The 12,846-nt window shown below is 37.4% G+C and overlaps 1 protein-coding gene across 1 annotated transcript in view; it reads left to right on the plus strand.

Annotated features, from left to right (window-relative positions):
* The window catches only part of LOC146160727 (sodium channel protein type 3 subunit alpha-like), a 56,029-nt gene that overhangs the window by 33,570 nt on the left and 9,613 nt on the right, over nucleotides 1-12,846 (plus strand). Inside the window, exons 16-36 of the mRNA XM_083384244.1 lie at nucleotides 114-250; nucleotides 380-431; nucleotides 711-832; nucleotides 1,277-1,426; nucleotides 1,874-2,047; nucleotides 2,304-2,477; nucleotides 2,720-2,887; nucleotides 3,109-3,273; nucleotides 5,960-6,110; nucleotides 6,397-6,956; nucleotides 7,093-7,167; nucleotides 7,438-7,593; nucleotides 7,950-8,123; nucleotides 8,796-8,918; nucleotides 9,070-9,152; nucleotides 9,303-9,551; nucleotides 10,083-10,164; nucleotides 10,425-10,626; nucleotides 11,482-11,603; nucleotides 11,995-12,139; nucleotides 12,426-12,533. Coding sequence (XP_083240370.1) covers nucleotides 114-250; nucleotides 380-431; nucleotides 711-832; nucleotides 1,277-1,426; nucleotides 1,874-2,047; nucleotides 2,304-2,477; nucleotides 2,720-2,887; nucleotides 3,109-3,273; nucleotides 5,960-6,110; nucleotides 6,397-6,956; nucleotides 7,093-7,167; nucleotides 7,438-7,593; nucleotides 7,950-8,123; nucleotides 8,796-8,918; nucleotides 9,070-9,152; nucleotides 9,303-9,551; nucleotides 10,083-10,164; nucleotides 10,425-10,626; nucleotides 11,482-11,603; nucleotides 11,995-12,139; nucleotides 12,426-12,533 — 3,372 coding nt within the window. The remainder of the gene's footprint in view (nucleotides 1-113; nucleotides 251-379; nucleotides 432-710; nucleotides 833-1,276; nucleotides 1,427-1,873; nucleotides 2,048-2,303; nucleotides 2,478-2,719; nucleotides 2,888-3,108; nucleotides 3,274-5,959; nucleotides 6,111-6,396; nucleotides 6,957-7,092; nucleotides 7,168-7,437; nucleotides 7,594-7,949; nucleotides 8,124-8,795; nucleotides 8,919-9,069; nucleotides 9,153-9,302; nucleotides 9,552-10,082; nucleotides 10,165-10,424; nucleotides 10,627-11,481; nucleotides 11,604-11,994; nucleotides 12,140-12,425; nucleotides 12,534-12,846) is intronic.

Here is a 12,846-nt window from a genome sequence, read left to right on the forward strand (position 1 = left end):
TGAAATTTAACACTGTTACTTGATAATCAACGCTGTCGCATCACAGACATATACAGAAAAAGGCCAAATGTTTACTAAAAACACCAAACGTAGCAAATAATTTTTTAAATCAGAAAACGCAACGACGCCACTACTCTCTCCCCTTCCGAGTCCTGCGTTAACAGGGTCAGTTGTGTCTAGTCCTCGCAGTCGCCTCTACAAGCGAAAATCGTCGCTCTCCAAGGAAAGGATACGCATCATCCAACTACAGGTATAAAGTGTTATTTCAAAGTTCTGTTGGTGTATTAATGACACCAATCAGGTCCTCCACACACATTGCGGTTTTAAGTAGCAACATTCTATGGCTGATCTTATAAAGGCAATTTCAATTTATTTTCAGGAAAGTGATGACCAGTTTTGCGACGAAGATGACGAAATTACACCCGTACCGAGTGAGCAAACCGTTTTAATGTGTCGTTTAAAAAGTTAAACTTGTAAAACCTTTTGAAAATTGTTACCTTAAAAAGCATGTTATTTATTAATCAGTTAGATATAGTTGTTCGTAACTTTTTTTCAAATTATTTAATAATCGAAGGGTTGTGTTATTTTCTTTGCTTAAAAACTCGTATCGGGGTTATCCTTTTGTCATCGCCGTATTGCGCCCGATTTTGCTTTTAAAATACATTGAGTAAAAAAATCATTTTCTAATGCGACGTGCCATTTCTGAAAAGCCACCGAGAAGACAAGGAAGAAAAAAGTTGTGCGAAAGCAAACGGCGCAGAGAGTTCGACATTTCTGCGATATTTTCCTTGACTACTTTGCTTTATGGTCTTGCTGTCCACCACGATGGAAGGTAGAAAACGAAAAATATATCGCAGTGTGTTTACATTATTTCTATAACACTGTAAAAGGTTGCATTGTGTAAGCTTCTGAGGCGAATGTATATCGTACGGCTATAACAGTGGTTCTTACCTGGGATGCCGCGGCACTCTATAGGGTGCTTCTTAAAACAATTTTTTTGTGTACGATAAGCTTCTTGTTATAATCTTTGTGTACGATTAAAGTGCCAAAAATTAAAAATGTTGTTTAGCTATTCTGCACATTTAATGTGCTGTTCCAATCTCGTTTATTGTAACGTTACATTTAAAGTTAACTTTAGCAAAAATACGAGCAAGTGCGCCGCTAGGTATTTATAATTTCCGTAGGGTGTCGCAAGCTAAAAAAGGTTGCGAAACACTGGGCCATAACCACGTTTCTTTGTACAGTTATTTACGTGTCTTACATTTCTCTCAAACAGGGCTTCCAACGAATGGTGGAGAACATTGTACTGAATCCCTTCACCGATCTTTTTATCACCCTCTGCATCGCGCTCAACACTCTCTTCATGTGCCTCGAGCGGCATCCAATGGAGATAGGGTTCGAACTTATGCTGGAACGAGCGAATTTGGTAGGTGGGCTTTCTCTCACTCCATCGTCGAATGTTTTCCCAGTTTAACCTGAAAAACAAGCCTAGTTGTAATGTGAAATTATCTTTATATAAAAAAGTATCATTAAAAACTTCAATTAAACTTTTTTGCAAGACGTGACTTTGCTCTTTTTTACCGAAACTCCAAACAGGTTTCAAAACAACTTTCCTAAGCTATTTATTTCCAAAAAAAAATTTATCATAGGCTGCTGGAATGTACAAATTGTCTTATTCACTTGGACAAAAGATTATTGCTCTGCTATTAATTTACATCTCCGCTCTATTAAACCATCACCAAACCACTTCAACAAAGGACTGAAATCTCTCTATACTTAGTGTTAATAAAACGCACCAGTTACCGTAGCTTTGCAGTTCACCCTACTTCTATATTGTGAGGCTACGTATAAGACATCTCAATATTTTCTGCAGTTTTTCACCATTGTCTTCACGGTGGAGATGGTGTTAAAGATTGTCGGTCTGACTCCTTTTCATTACTTGGCGGAGCGTTGGAATGTCTTCGACGCAGTAGTGGTCTTCTTCAGTTGCCTTGAACTACTTCTTAAATCCATGAACGGACTTTCTGTGCTGCGCGCATTTCGATTAGTGAGTACAAATTTCCAAAAGATAAAACGTACTGATTAACGTACAATTGTTTTTTTGGTTTCATAGCCTTTAATGTTGAATATGTATGTTTAAAAAGCAAAATTACAAAGCGTTTGACAGCATACCACAGTTTTAATAAATTTCTGTTGCTCTGTATCCTTTCTGCCAACACAAAGCAGCCCTGCGCACTTTAATGGTAAAAAGTTTTTGGACCCACATTGCCTTGAAGTGCATTAACATCATCACACCTTTTCAGATGCGAATTCTAAAGTTAGCCAAACAGTGGCCTGTTTTAAACAAGCTGCTGAGAACCATCGGCAAAACGATTGGCAAGCTTTGGCATCTGACAATCGTCTTCATGCTTGTGCTCTTTATTTTCGCTCTTATCGGGATGCAGCTGCTGCGACAGAGCTACATAAATCATTACGGGGTAGGTCTTGTAGCTTGTGTAGTGTTTCTATAAACATTTATAAGAGTAATATTATTGAGTCCTGTATGTCGCGGCTACTATTAGAATCATATAAATTGTTTCTTAACACCGTTAAATCAGCCAGTAATTAAGCTTAATAGCATTTGGCTTAAAATAAATTATCACTTACCTGCAAGTCAAATTGCATAATTTTATAGAATACATGTAGGCTATGCAAAACTAACAAACTGCAACCATTACAGAGCAACCAGCCTCGTTGGAATTTTACTGACTTTCCACACGCAGTCATGGTTGTGTTTCGAATTCAGTGTGGGGAGTGGGTCGAGAACATGTTCAACTGCCTTAACGTGGCCGAACCTGGCATCTGCATTCCGCTCTTTATTCTCGTCTATGTCATCGGAAATCTTGTGGTAAGAAGAATATAGTTTAAAGTTATTAGAAGCACTTGGGACAATACATATTCTATGCTTATAAATTGGTTGGGGATACAGTAGATAAGTTTATATAACTTCATTAGTTCTGCTTTACAGTTTTAAAAAGTTTGTCAAAAATATATGAGCAAAACATGAAATCACGATGCTCATTTTTTTTTAACAAAAGATCAAATTAAAAAAATCAATTCTATTTTCAGATTTTAAACCTGTTTCTGGCCCTTCTTTTGAACTCCTTTAGTGGAGACGCACTGCAAACCACGGAAATCGAAGGAAACAGTATTTCGGAGGCATTCAACTACTTTGTTATTTGGGGAAGAAAACGAAGAAAACAAATATCCAACATGACGACAAACGTATGCCAGGTTGCTGCTGTTGTGATGACGTTTTGATATACTAATATGCACGCTTATTGAGTGACATAGATTTTAATTAAAAAAAAAGTATAAATATAAGAAGGATTACGAATTGGACTAAACAAGGGGTTCTACATTGGGGTCCGTGGACTTCTTGAGGCCACGTGAACTAGTTTTATGGGTACATTGATGACTAAATGAAATCTTGGTGTATAATTAAATAATAAATGTGTTTTTTAACAAAAAAACGATTATTTAAAGAAATGACAATAGTTCTGCTTCGCTAAAAAAAGTGTAGAACCCATGCACTAAGCCAATAGTTTCTTTTTTTTCAGTTTGGAGGTGTCGAAATACTTTTCATCCTTGTACCAATTAGTATCAATCTTTAAAAACTCCACAGTTAATCAAAAATAACTAACATGATTTTGAATTAAATTAATAAAAGCTTTGTGTTTTTTTTGCACCTACAGTTCTAGATAATTTTGTTATTGTTTTTGTACCACTAATAGCAATTTGACTAATTGATCAAGAGAAAAACTAGACGGTTGTTGATTTTGCAATTTGTTTTAAGTAAAAAAGATGACTTCAAAGTAAGTCAAATTTGTCCCAAAGATTGAATTTGTTTCGGTGGAGAACCGTGGTCTAAAGCAGGGTGGTCTAAAGCCAGGCCCGCGGGCCACATGTGGCCCGCGAAGCACTGTTGAATTATTGTAATGCGAACAATTTGAGTTTGTATTCAAATAAACATAAGTGACCAAAGAACAGCAAGCATGTTCGGATCCAGAGGGCGATGAGAACGCCTAATTTTTGGTATGTGTTGGGCCGGTTAGAACAGGGGTCGGCAACCTAAGGCCCGCGGGCCGGATCCGGTCCGCCAAAGTAATTCATCCGGCCCGCCGCCTCTTTGACGAATTATAGACACGAGTCCATTTTATATACTTTTTTACTTTTTAACGACGTAAGTGCAAATTTCGCGTTTGGCGCCAATGATCTTTATACATCCGGTTCATTTACATTTTGATGCTGTCCTTTGAAAAAGATTAGTGCTTCTTTACCGTTGCATCGTGAAAGGCTGACAATTTCGTCGCGGCCAAACGGAAAACGTATTTAAAAATTTTTATTTTCGGCAATGTAATAAAACTTGCAAGAAATTTAAAAAAAATACCGGTATACCAAAAGAAACGCCACGACTTAAGAACTTAACAAATACTGAACTACATTAACCAATAAAGTTATCGCGTTTCTTCAAAGTAGTTTTATTAAACTGTTTATTAGTAGTAACACTTTACTGCCTCCTTAAATGTAATTAAACACGATCCGAGACCCGCCTGATTCACACCATATTAATAAATTAACTGGTTTTGGCCCGCGACAAGAAAAAGGTTGTCGACCCCTGGGTTAGAAAGTCGCAGTACGTATATAGAACTTTATAAAATGGCTGTTTTGCAAACTTATAACTTATATTTGCGTTTTGTTTTCCGTCTTTTTAATATGAACATAATATAAAAGTAACGACCCTAAATAAATTACTATTTTTTGTCACTTTAAAGTAAATGCACAATATACATAATTCGACTATCAGCAGCGCAGTTTTCAAGTTCCATGAACGGAACGAGCGCTTAATTACAAGCACGTCTTTCACCACCTGCAATACTAAAGGAAGATCATTTTTTCCGGGTGTTATTATGCCACGATTAGCGCAACATCTGCGCCGAGTTGTGTGAAAGTCAGCTAAATTACAAGCTGCGGTTGAGGGGAAATAAGTTGTGTCCATTGCACACTTAGCACGTGGTCTTAGAGTATGCTTAAAGAGCATAATTTTGCGTTAACCATCATTACTTAAAAATGTAGATTTTGAAACGCGCAAGACAGTCGTCACCATTATACCTCCTTTTAAGAATCTGCTTCAGTTAAACAAATGTCGATGTTACACGAACATCGAATATTAGCGCAGAGACCGAATGGCGAGGAACATACTGCGTATAACTCGACGTTTTTTAGAGAGAAAAAAAGAAAGAAGGTTTGACTTAGCGTTGTCAATTGTCGAATACACACTTGCTAATCAGTCAACCTAAACAAATAACGAAAGAGAAAAACTTTCAGCGTTTACGGTCGACCAAACAAAAGACGAAAAACGGCGTTTTGCGCTCGATTTTGGTTTCGCATTAAACTAAGACGCGTGACCCAATTACTTAAAAAGCACGCCGCTTCGAACAATTTGTTACGATGACAACGAACAAAAAACGATAATATCACTTCCAAAAAGGGGGTAAGAACTCCCGCCCCCCTGGATACGCCACTGGGGGCAATGGATAATGTATAATATTTTTAAACTTCTTAAGTAATACATATTACACTTATAAATAATACTAATAATCGCATTTTGCAATTCCAGGGGTGGGCAATTGGCCCCCCTTGCCCCCCCGTGCGGGCGCCCATGGGTCTGACCCTTTCCATTATACAATTTAATCGAGTCAAAAAACATTCTACGCTTATAACTGCGGTCTTCTTCAAAATTGAACGTTTTGTGAAATACGCAATTTTTTCGCGCTTCGCGCGAACATTTTCGCCACAACACACTTGCACTGCACATTTGCACATTTCGACGTTCCTAACTTTAAGAGATTGCCTTTATTTAACTCTACCGTGTCGAAAAATATGCAGTTGGGAAAATGTACGCTCATTACTTGTTCAGCCGTTCTGCTGCCGCTTGCTGATAGGAGTCCGGGGTTCTCCCAAAAAGATTATCGACAGTTTGCCGACGATGGTTGAAATGAGAAATCTAGAAAATGCGAGCAAAAACAAGCCAAAGACCGCCGACGAAGAAGTTGCCAATGAACCCACGGGTAAAAAAAAACTTTACAGTCAAGTTTAACTGATTTTTCTTTACGGCACGTGTATTATTGTTAAACAATTATTATTTTTTGAATTTTAATATAGTAGCAAAATATTTTTTTTCACGCGTTGATTTTTAAATTAGAAACGCAAAAAAAATACAAGATTAAATAATTATTCTGTTAGTAAAATATACTTCATATTATCCAATCCTGGAAATATTATTTTATTTGCACGTCTTAACAACTCATTGCTGCTTGTATGTCGAATGTTGTGTCTATATACATGTTTCTGCAGAGAATCAGCCAATGTTGCTGAGTGACAAAACGGTGGCTATCACCAACGGTGATGCGGCACCTGACAACAACAATGACATCCCTTCGAAAGAGCACCACCATCGACATCGCAGCAGACGACACCACAGACACAGGCACCACCATCGCCATCATCATCACCACCATCACAACAGCAACCATCACAATGAGAAGCAACCGGAAGTAAACCAGAAGCAGTTGTCCAACGGAGCGGCATGCAAAGAACTGTCTTCGAAGACCAACGGAGTTTGTCCAAAAGTTGAGACTGTTGACAGTTTTCTGAAAGTTCCAACACTTGACGTGGAAAGCAGGAAAGAAGATTGCAATAGACCCACCGTCAGATGGGAGCGTTCCAACTCCGAAAGCGAGGTTGTGGCGCAAGTAAAGCGACAAGCGGTCTCTCGAAAGACGAGCGCGCCAGCGACGCACAGTGAACGCCAATTGGCAGAGAACGGCATTGCAGAAGACACCGGAGCGAAACGACTTCAAGGAAAAAGGGGATGGCAAAAACTCCGCACCGCAATCTTAAATAACCCTGAGAAGGTGAGCTTGTAATAAAAATAATCACACCAAGTAATTAATGAAATCACATGTAAGTTGGTCCAAAAAACCTGTTAAAAAGGTACCTTATGTTGAGCGCTAGAATAGCACAAAACTGGTTGTTTTATCTTGTCAATAGATGCAGCAAATGAAGAACGAAATCATCGAACCGAAGGAAGAGGAAAAAGATCCCGAAGAAACGGAAGAATTAAAAGTACCGTAGTTACAGTGGCTTTTTTGTATAACTTTTGTGCACCGATACATTTGATTTTATTTGACAAACATCATACACAACAACTTGTAGAACTACACGCTCAGAATGTCGTGTTTAATTTGCTGTACAGTTATTATATTTTTGATTTTTACTACATGCCTGTAATTATGTTAAATATAGGGTTATTTTTGTCACCGGTCCTGCATACCCAACCTTTAATTATTGTCCTATACGTATAAAATCTTTGAACGACATGTTTACTTTCCACAGACAAAGAAAATGGAGATTTGCCTTTCCTGTTTTCCCAACGAACCTTTGACAACCGGGTATTGGGCAACATTCCGCGGAACCGCCCATAAAATTGTCGTTCATCGCCACTTCGACAATCTTGTCATATTTTGCATTCTTCTCAGCAGTGCCACACTGGTATGCTGAACTGTAAAATCCTATAGTTAAACGAATCATGCTCACAGTGTTGGTTTTAAGTGTTGTTTTATGATATATATATATGTATATTGGATCTTATACGGCAAGTTAATGTATGGTTTGGCCACCCGATAGTAACTTTGTATAGCGACGTATTAACTACAGGGAATAATAACCGTGAATTCACTACATGATTAAATAACATAATTGTTGACGGCGTAAAGGGCGATTATACCTCCGATACTTCGGTTGTATTGTAAAGTAGTGCAATGAAAATAGTTTACGAAAAGTGCTATCCGGTCTTCGTCCATTTTTTGCTATATTCGAAATGAAACGTCTTCGTTAACCGGTGATAGGCATTGGAGGACGTCTACCTTCATACGCGACCAACTATGCAACGAGTTGTACAAGCTATCGACATTTTCTGCTGCGTGTTCTTCACTCTCGAAATGCTCATTAAGTGGGCTGGATATGGCTTCAAATTTTACTTCACTAACGCCTGGTGCTGCCTTGACTTTGTCATCGTGTTGGTGAGTAACACTTCGCTGTTAGTAAAACTAAATGGTGGTTGCAATATAATTAGTTTGAAGAACTTTTGCTAGTAACACCTAATCTTTATATTAAGAGATACATTTTTGCACGCGGACATGTTTGTTACAATTGTGTATGTGAGTGAATTATTTTGTTTGTAAATGATTCTACTGTATTTGTACCACAGAAAAATAGTTTTTAAAATAGGTGTGTTTTGATGTTATACTGAGACATATAAGACCTTGGCTCGCCTAGGAGAATAACATATATATTACTGTATTCATAGGCACCAAACTTTCAAAATTCCAAGGCGCTATCTTCTAACCAGTGCAAAATATTTTAATAATTACATAAAAAATGTGAGCGCTTAAACAACAGCTTTGCGCTGTTGCATGTTGTCACTGAAACAAACTATTTCATCTTATATAACTTTTTTATAGCGACTTGTTCCATGGCCTCGTGCCTATACGGGAAGTCAGGAAACTTTTAAACACTTATGCTGAACTAAAACTGTGCTACAGGAATTAATTTTGTACACTTATTGATAACTTTGTCGAATTCCAGGGCATTTTGAAGCCCTGTCAGAAATCCGGGGTCCAACGCTCTGCACACCACCGTTTGGCGCCTATGACTGTATCATCTTTATCTATAGAAACATTTATTTCCCTCAGATTTCTATACTCAACCAAGCACTGGGTTCGAATAAAGATGTCGATCTAAGTGCATTGCGAGTTTTGCGCACGTTTCGCGCTTTAAGGCCGCTTCGGGCCCTCTCGAGATTCGAGGGAATGAAGGTGAGATTATATGTTAAATGCACATTATACACTTAAATATACATATACCAGAATATACAGAAAAAATATTATTTTAATTACCATGTTAACACTCCTGATGCACAGTTTGCATATCTTTTAGTGTAGAACTTTCTAATTCGATTCGTTCTAGATCGTTGTCGACGCGTTAATTCGAGCTGTACCGTCCATCGGTCACGTGTTCATGGTGTGTGTGATGTTCTGGTTGATATTTAGGTAAGACAGAGACAATATATCTGTGTACGAGTATAAGTTTCATGTACAGCAATACCTAAAATCATTAAAAAACGTACTAGAAATTTTGTGTTTAGAACCATTTGACTTCTGAGCAACTGTGTAATTTTCCTATTCTGTCTTGCTTTGCAGCATCTTGGGCGTCAACCTGTTCGCCGGCCGCTTTGGCCGGTGCGTATCCCTTCCCACCGGGGACATTTTGCCCAGGCGTTGGCCCGACGACACGAACAACACGCTGCCCAGCCTGGCCCAGCAGTGTTCACCCAACAACACTGAGCTGCTGCGATATTTAGGCGGCGAAATAACCTCAGTAATGGTGAACCCGGCTGTCGTACTTCCGTCGGTAAGCAACCGGACGGAATGTGACAACTGCGCCCGATGGTAAGATCCTATTCGTTTTATACGGTCCTTACACAATAAACAGCCATAATACTTTCAAAGAGACAACTCTAAAATCATTCAGTTGCAGAACAAAATAGGGATGTCTGATACTTGCGATACCTACACTCTTTTTGACAAAAAATATCGCGAAACGATACCAAATGACGTCATTAATAAACTCAAACAAGCAGGGCAGTTAAAATAGTTGTTTGTGGTGGTAATGTTTTCCAGGTTATTTGGCAAAAAAATGATAAGGGTTAAGAAATCTAGTTACTTCCAGTTGTTGACCTATAGTTTTTGATTAATTTACCTTGCAAAATCGCTACGTTGGATTGCAAGTCATGGCTCAAATGCATATTAATTCGGTACCTAGCCCACTTTATGAAGTCTAAAAACACTGTCTAATGTTATGTTGTAAGTTTTAATTTATTTAGAAACAATAAACATTAAGGCGACCATGCTAACAAAATACTATTATTTTTAATATGCAAACAAGAGTGAATTGTGCACGATACCTGATCTTTTTTCCAGGTTAAATTCGACAGCAATTGACTGGCAGGTTCCTAGCGTGAACTTCGACAGCGTCATGCGAGGTTACCTTGTTCTCATGCAAGTACGTGGAATACCAGAGTTTTACTATTTTAATATAGTATAAGAATGTAGAACGAAAGACCGGTGACTGTGATATTCTATTGTTTAATCTCAATACATATATGGTTGGTATACATAAAACAAGTCTCTTTCCATAGGTTTGCTTCTGAATAACTATATAGCATTCTAACAGTGTTGTACAAATAGAAAAGAAGCCAATGGTTTTAAAAGACACTGTACGATTGAAATACAAATCAGCAAAAGAAAACTTGGGTTTTGCAGGTTGCCACATTTAACGGTTGGCTCGAAATCATGGAAAGTGCAATCGATATTACTGGAAAGGAGCAGCAACCTTCCTACGAGCATTCTTTCTTTAATTACGCTTACTTCTGCGTTTTTATCGTGTTTGGAGCCTTTTTCTCGCTCAATCTGTTCATCGGAGTAATTATCGACAACTTTAATCAGCAGAAAATCAAGTCACAAGGTAGCGCAAGTCTGTCATGTCTCTTGAAAAAAAAAATCAAATTGCTTATCATGCTGTTAAACGAATAACACAAAGATCAACTGGGTCATTTCTGTAAAAAAAAAGAGAAAATAATATTCAATTTAAAAGTTAACTTACAATGCTAAACACATTAAAATCTTGTATAACGTAAAACGTAGTATTCACAGTTTTGTCTCTTGTGATACTTTGTTTGCAACTCCGCTTTTAATATGTAAGTGCAGTTGTACACTTCTCTATGCTTTTTGTTAACTCTTATTAAGCAGTCCTAACTACGAAGCATCGGCGTGTAACATCAATCAGCAAAGTGCACTAGTGCGTAAAACGCTAATTTGTAAGTTTGGAGCTACACTAAAAGAGGAGGTTAAAAATTCTATTCAAGGTATATAACGATTTTGACTCAGGAATAAAACACTTTTTTTTGGTTTGTGTTTGAAAGGAAGTAGTTGGCACAATAACTTTTTACTTTTTTTCAGTGGAACTATCAACAGAATCAGTTGTAGAAAACGGTTGGTCGTATTAAACTTAAGTTTTCACAGGTGCTTTTGGTGGTAGTGGTATCTGGTGCTTTGTTGTCAAAATTTCGCTCAAAAAATAATTTAATTATTCTTGCGAAAATCGAAAATCCACAAAGCAATGTTTTTGTTGATTTTGGTGATCTTTTTCTGTAGAATTTAAATATTCGTTGAACATGTTTTCTTAATTTAGAATCATAATTAGGTTTTGTAGAGATATATTACAGTATGTTGCTATATGCGTGATACATTAAATATAATTACAGCTGAAAATGTATTGAAATATATATCCATTTTAATGACAGCTATGTTTATTACATAGGAAATGCAGACGGCGTTTTTCTTACTGAGGAACAGCGTCGATATTACAACGCCATGAAACGTATGACGTCAAAAACGCCCAAGAAACCAATTCCCAGACCCCAAAGTCGAATCGCGAACAAGGTAAATTATTGTTTGGTTGCAAACAAAGGTTATCGGAAACAACCCCAAGGTTTTTTAAACACGATCACTTGCGCTGTCGTCAGCTAATTAGACTGGGTATGACGTAAAGCTATGAGACGTTATTATTATTAATATTATTTTGCTTCCAAACAATCCAGGGTCATTTTTTTCTAGGTTTAAATAAATTACTTATAAAGTATTATTTGTAAGTAGAAAAATTCAATTAAAAATGTTATTTTTGTTTTAAAATGTATTTTTATTGCTTTCTTATCGTTTTATTGAATCTTTAAACAATAACACTGTGTATTCCTTGCTTATTGTTAGATTTGAAAACCATACTCAACCGCTGCAATGTGTTATTCGTGTGATTCCATGTTATTGTACACTACAGCTTTATGACGTGGTGACATCACGAAAGTTCGAGATCGGCGTGATGGCAGTGATAATGTTAAATCTGGTTGTGATGGCGGTAGAGCACCACACCATGTCCAAAGAAATGGCGCAGTTGTTGCAATACTTCAATTTGGGCTTTATAAGTAAGATATACACCATCCGAATAGGCAATATGCTTGGCGTTACATTACCGGTAAACCACAAACAAAAACACGTCAAATAGCGGCAAAATGTGTCACCATCAAATGGTGGCCTACAACTAAGCCTAAAGCGTACTACGTTACGTGACGATAAATCTAAACTAAAACAAATATATCTGAAGTTACAATACTGTAAATTTTCGCTCCTGTTTTATCCATATTTTTTTAATTAAAAAATCGTGCACTTGTTGGTAAAGATTTAATAAAGATTTACTTTTGTTATACGCAGCTTTGTTCGTGATAGAAGCCACGTTAAAGCTGATTGGCCTGCGCTTCTACTATTTCACGGTGCCCTGGAATGTTTTCGACTTTTTCGTGGTTGTTATTTCTCTAATAGGTAAGATAACATCAAATCTAGCTTTTTGATTTATTCCTAGCCACTGTCTGGTTATGCTAACAACGAATAGCAACAACATAGTGACCAACTTCTTTCTCTATAAGTTTTGGTTACCTAAATACTTCGCATTACTATAATATATGTACGACCAATCGACCATGTCTAATTTATTAAAATGTTGATATCACTGTTGATTGCATGGTATTGCACGTCGTAGCTCTCGCATGAGATCCGGAAACAAATTTACTCTTCCTACGTGTCGGACGTTTGCAATTCCTGTCATATTTCACGACCAAAAGCACGCAACACAAAC

Source organism: Ascidiella aspersa, chromosome 3 (genome assembly GCF_963924565.1).
Source record: "Ascidiella aspersa chromosome 3, kaAscAspe10.2, whole genome shotgun sequence".
Classification (NCBI taxonomy): domain Eukaryota; kingdom Metazoa; phylum Chordata; class Ascidiacea; order Phlebobranchia; family Ascidiidae; genus Ascidiella; species Ascidiella aspersa.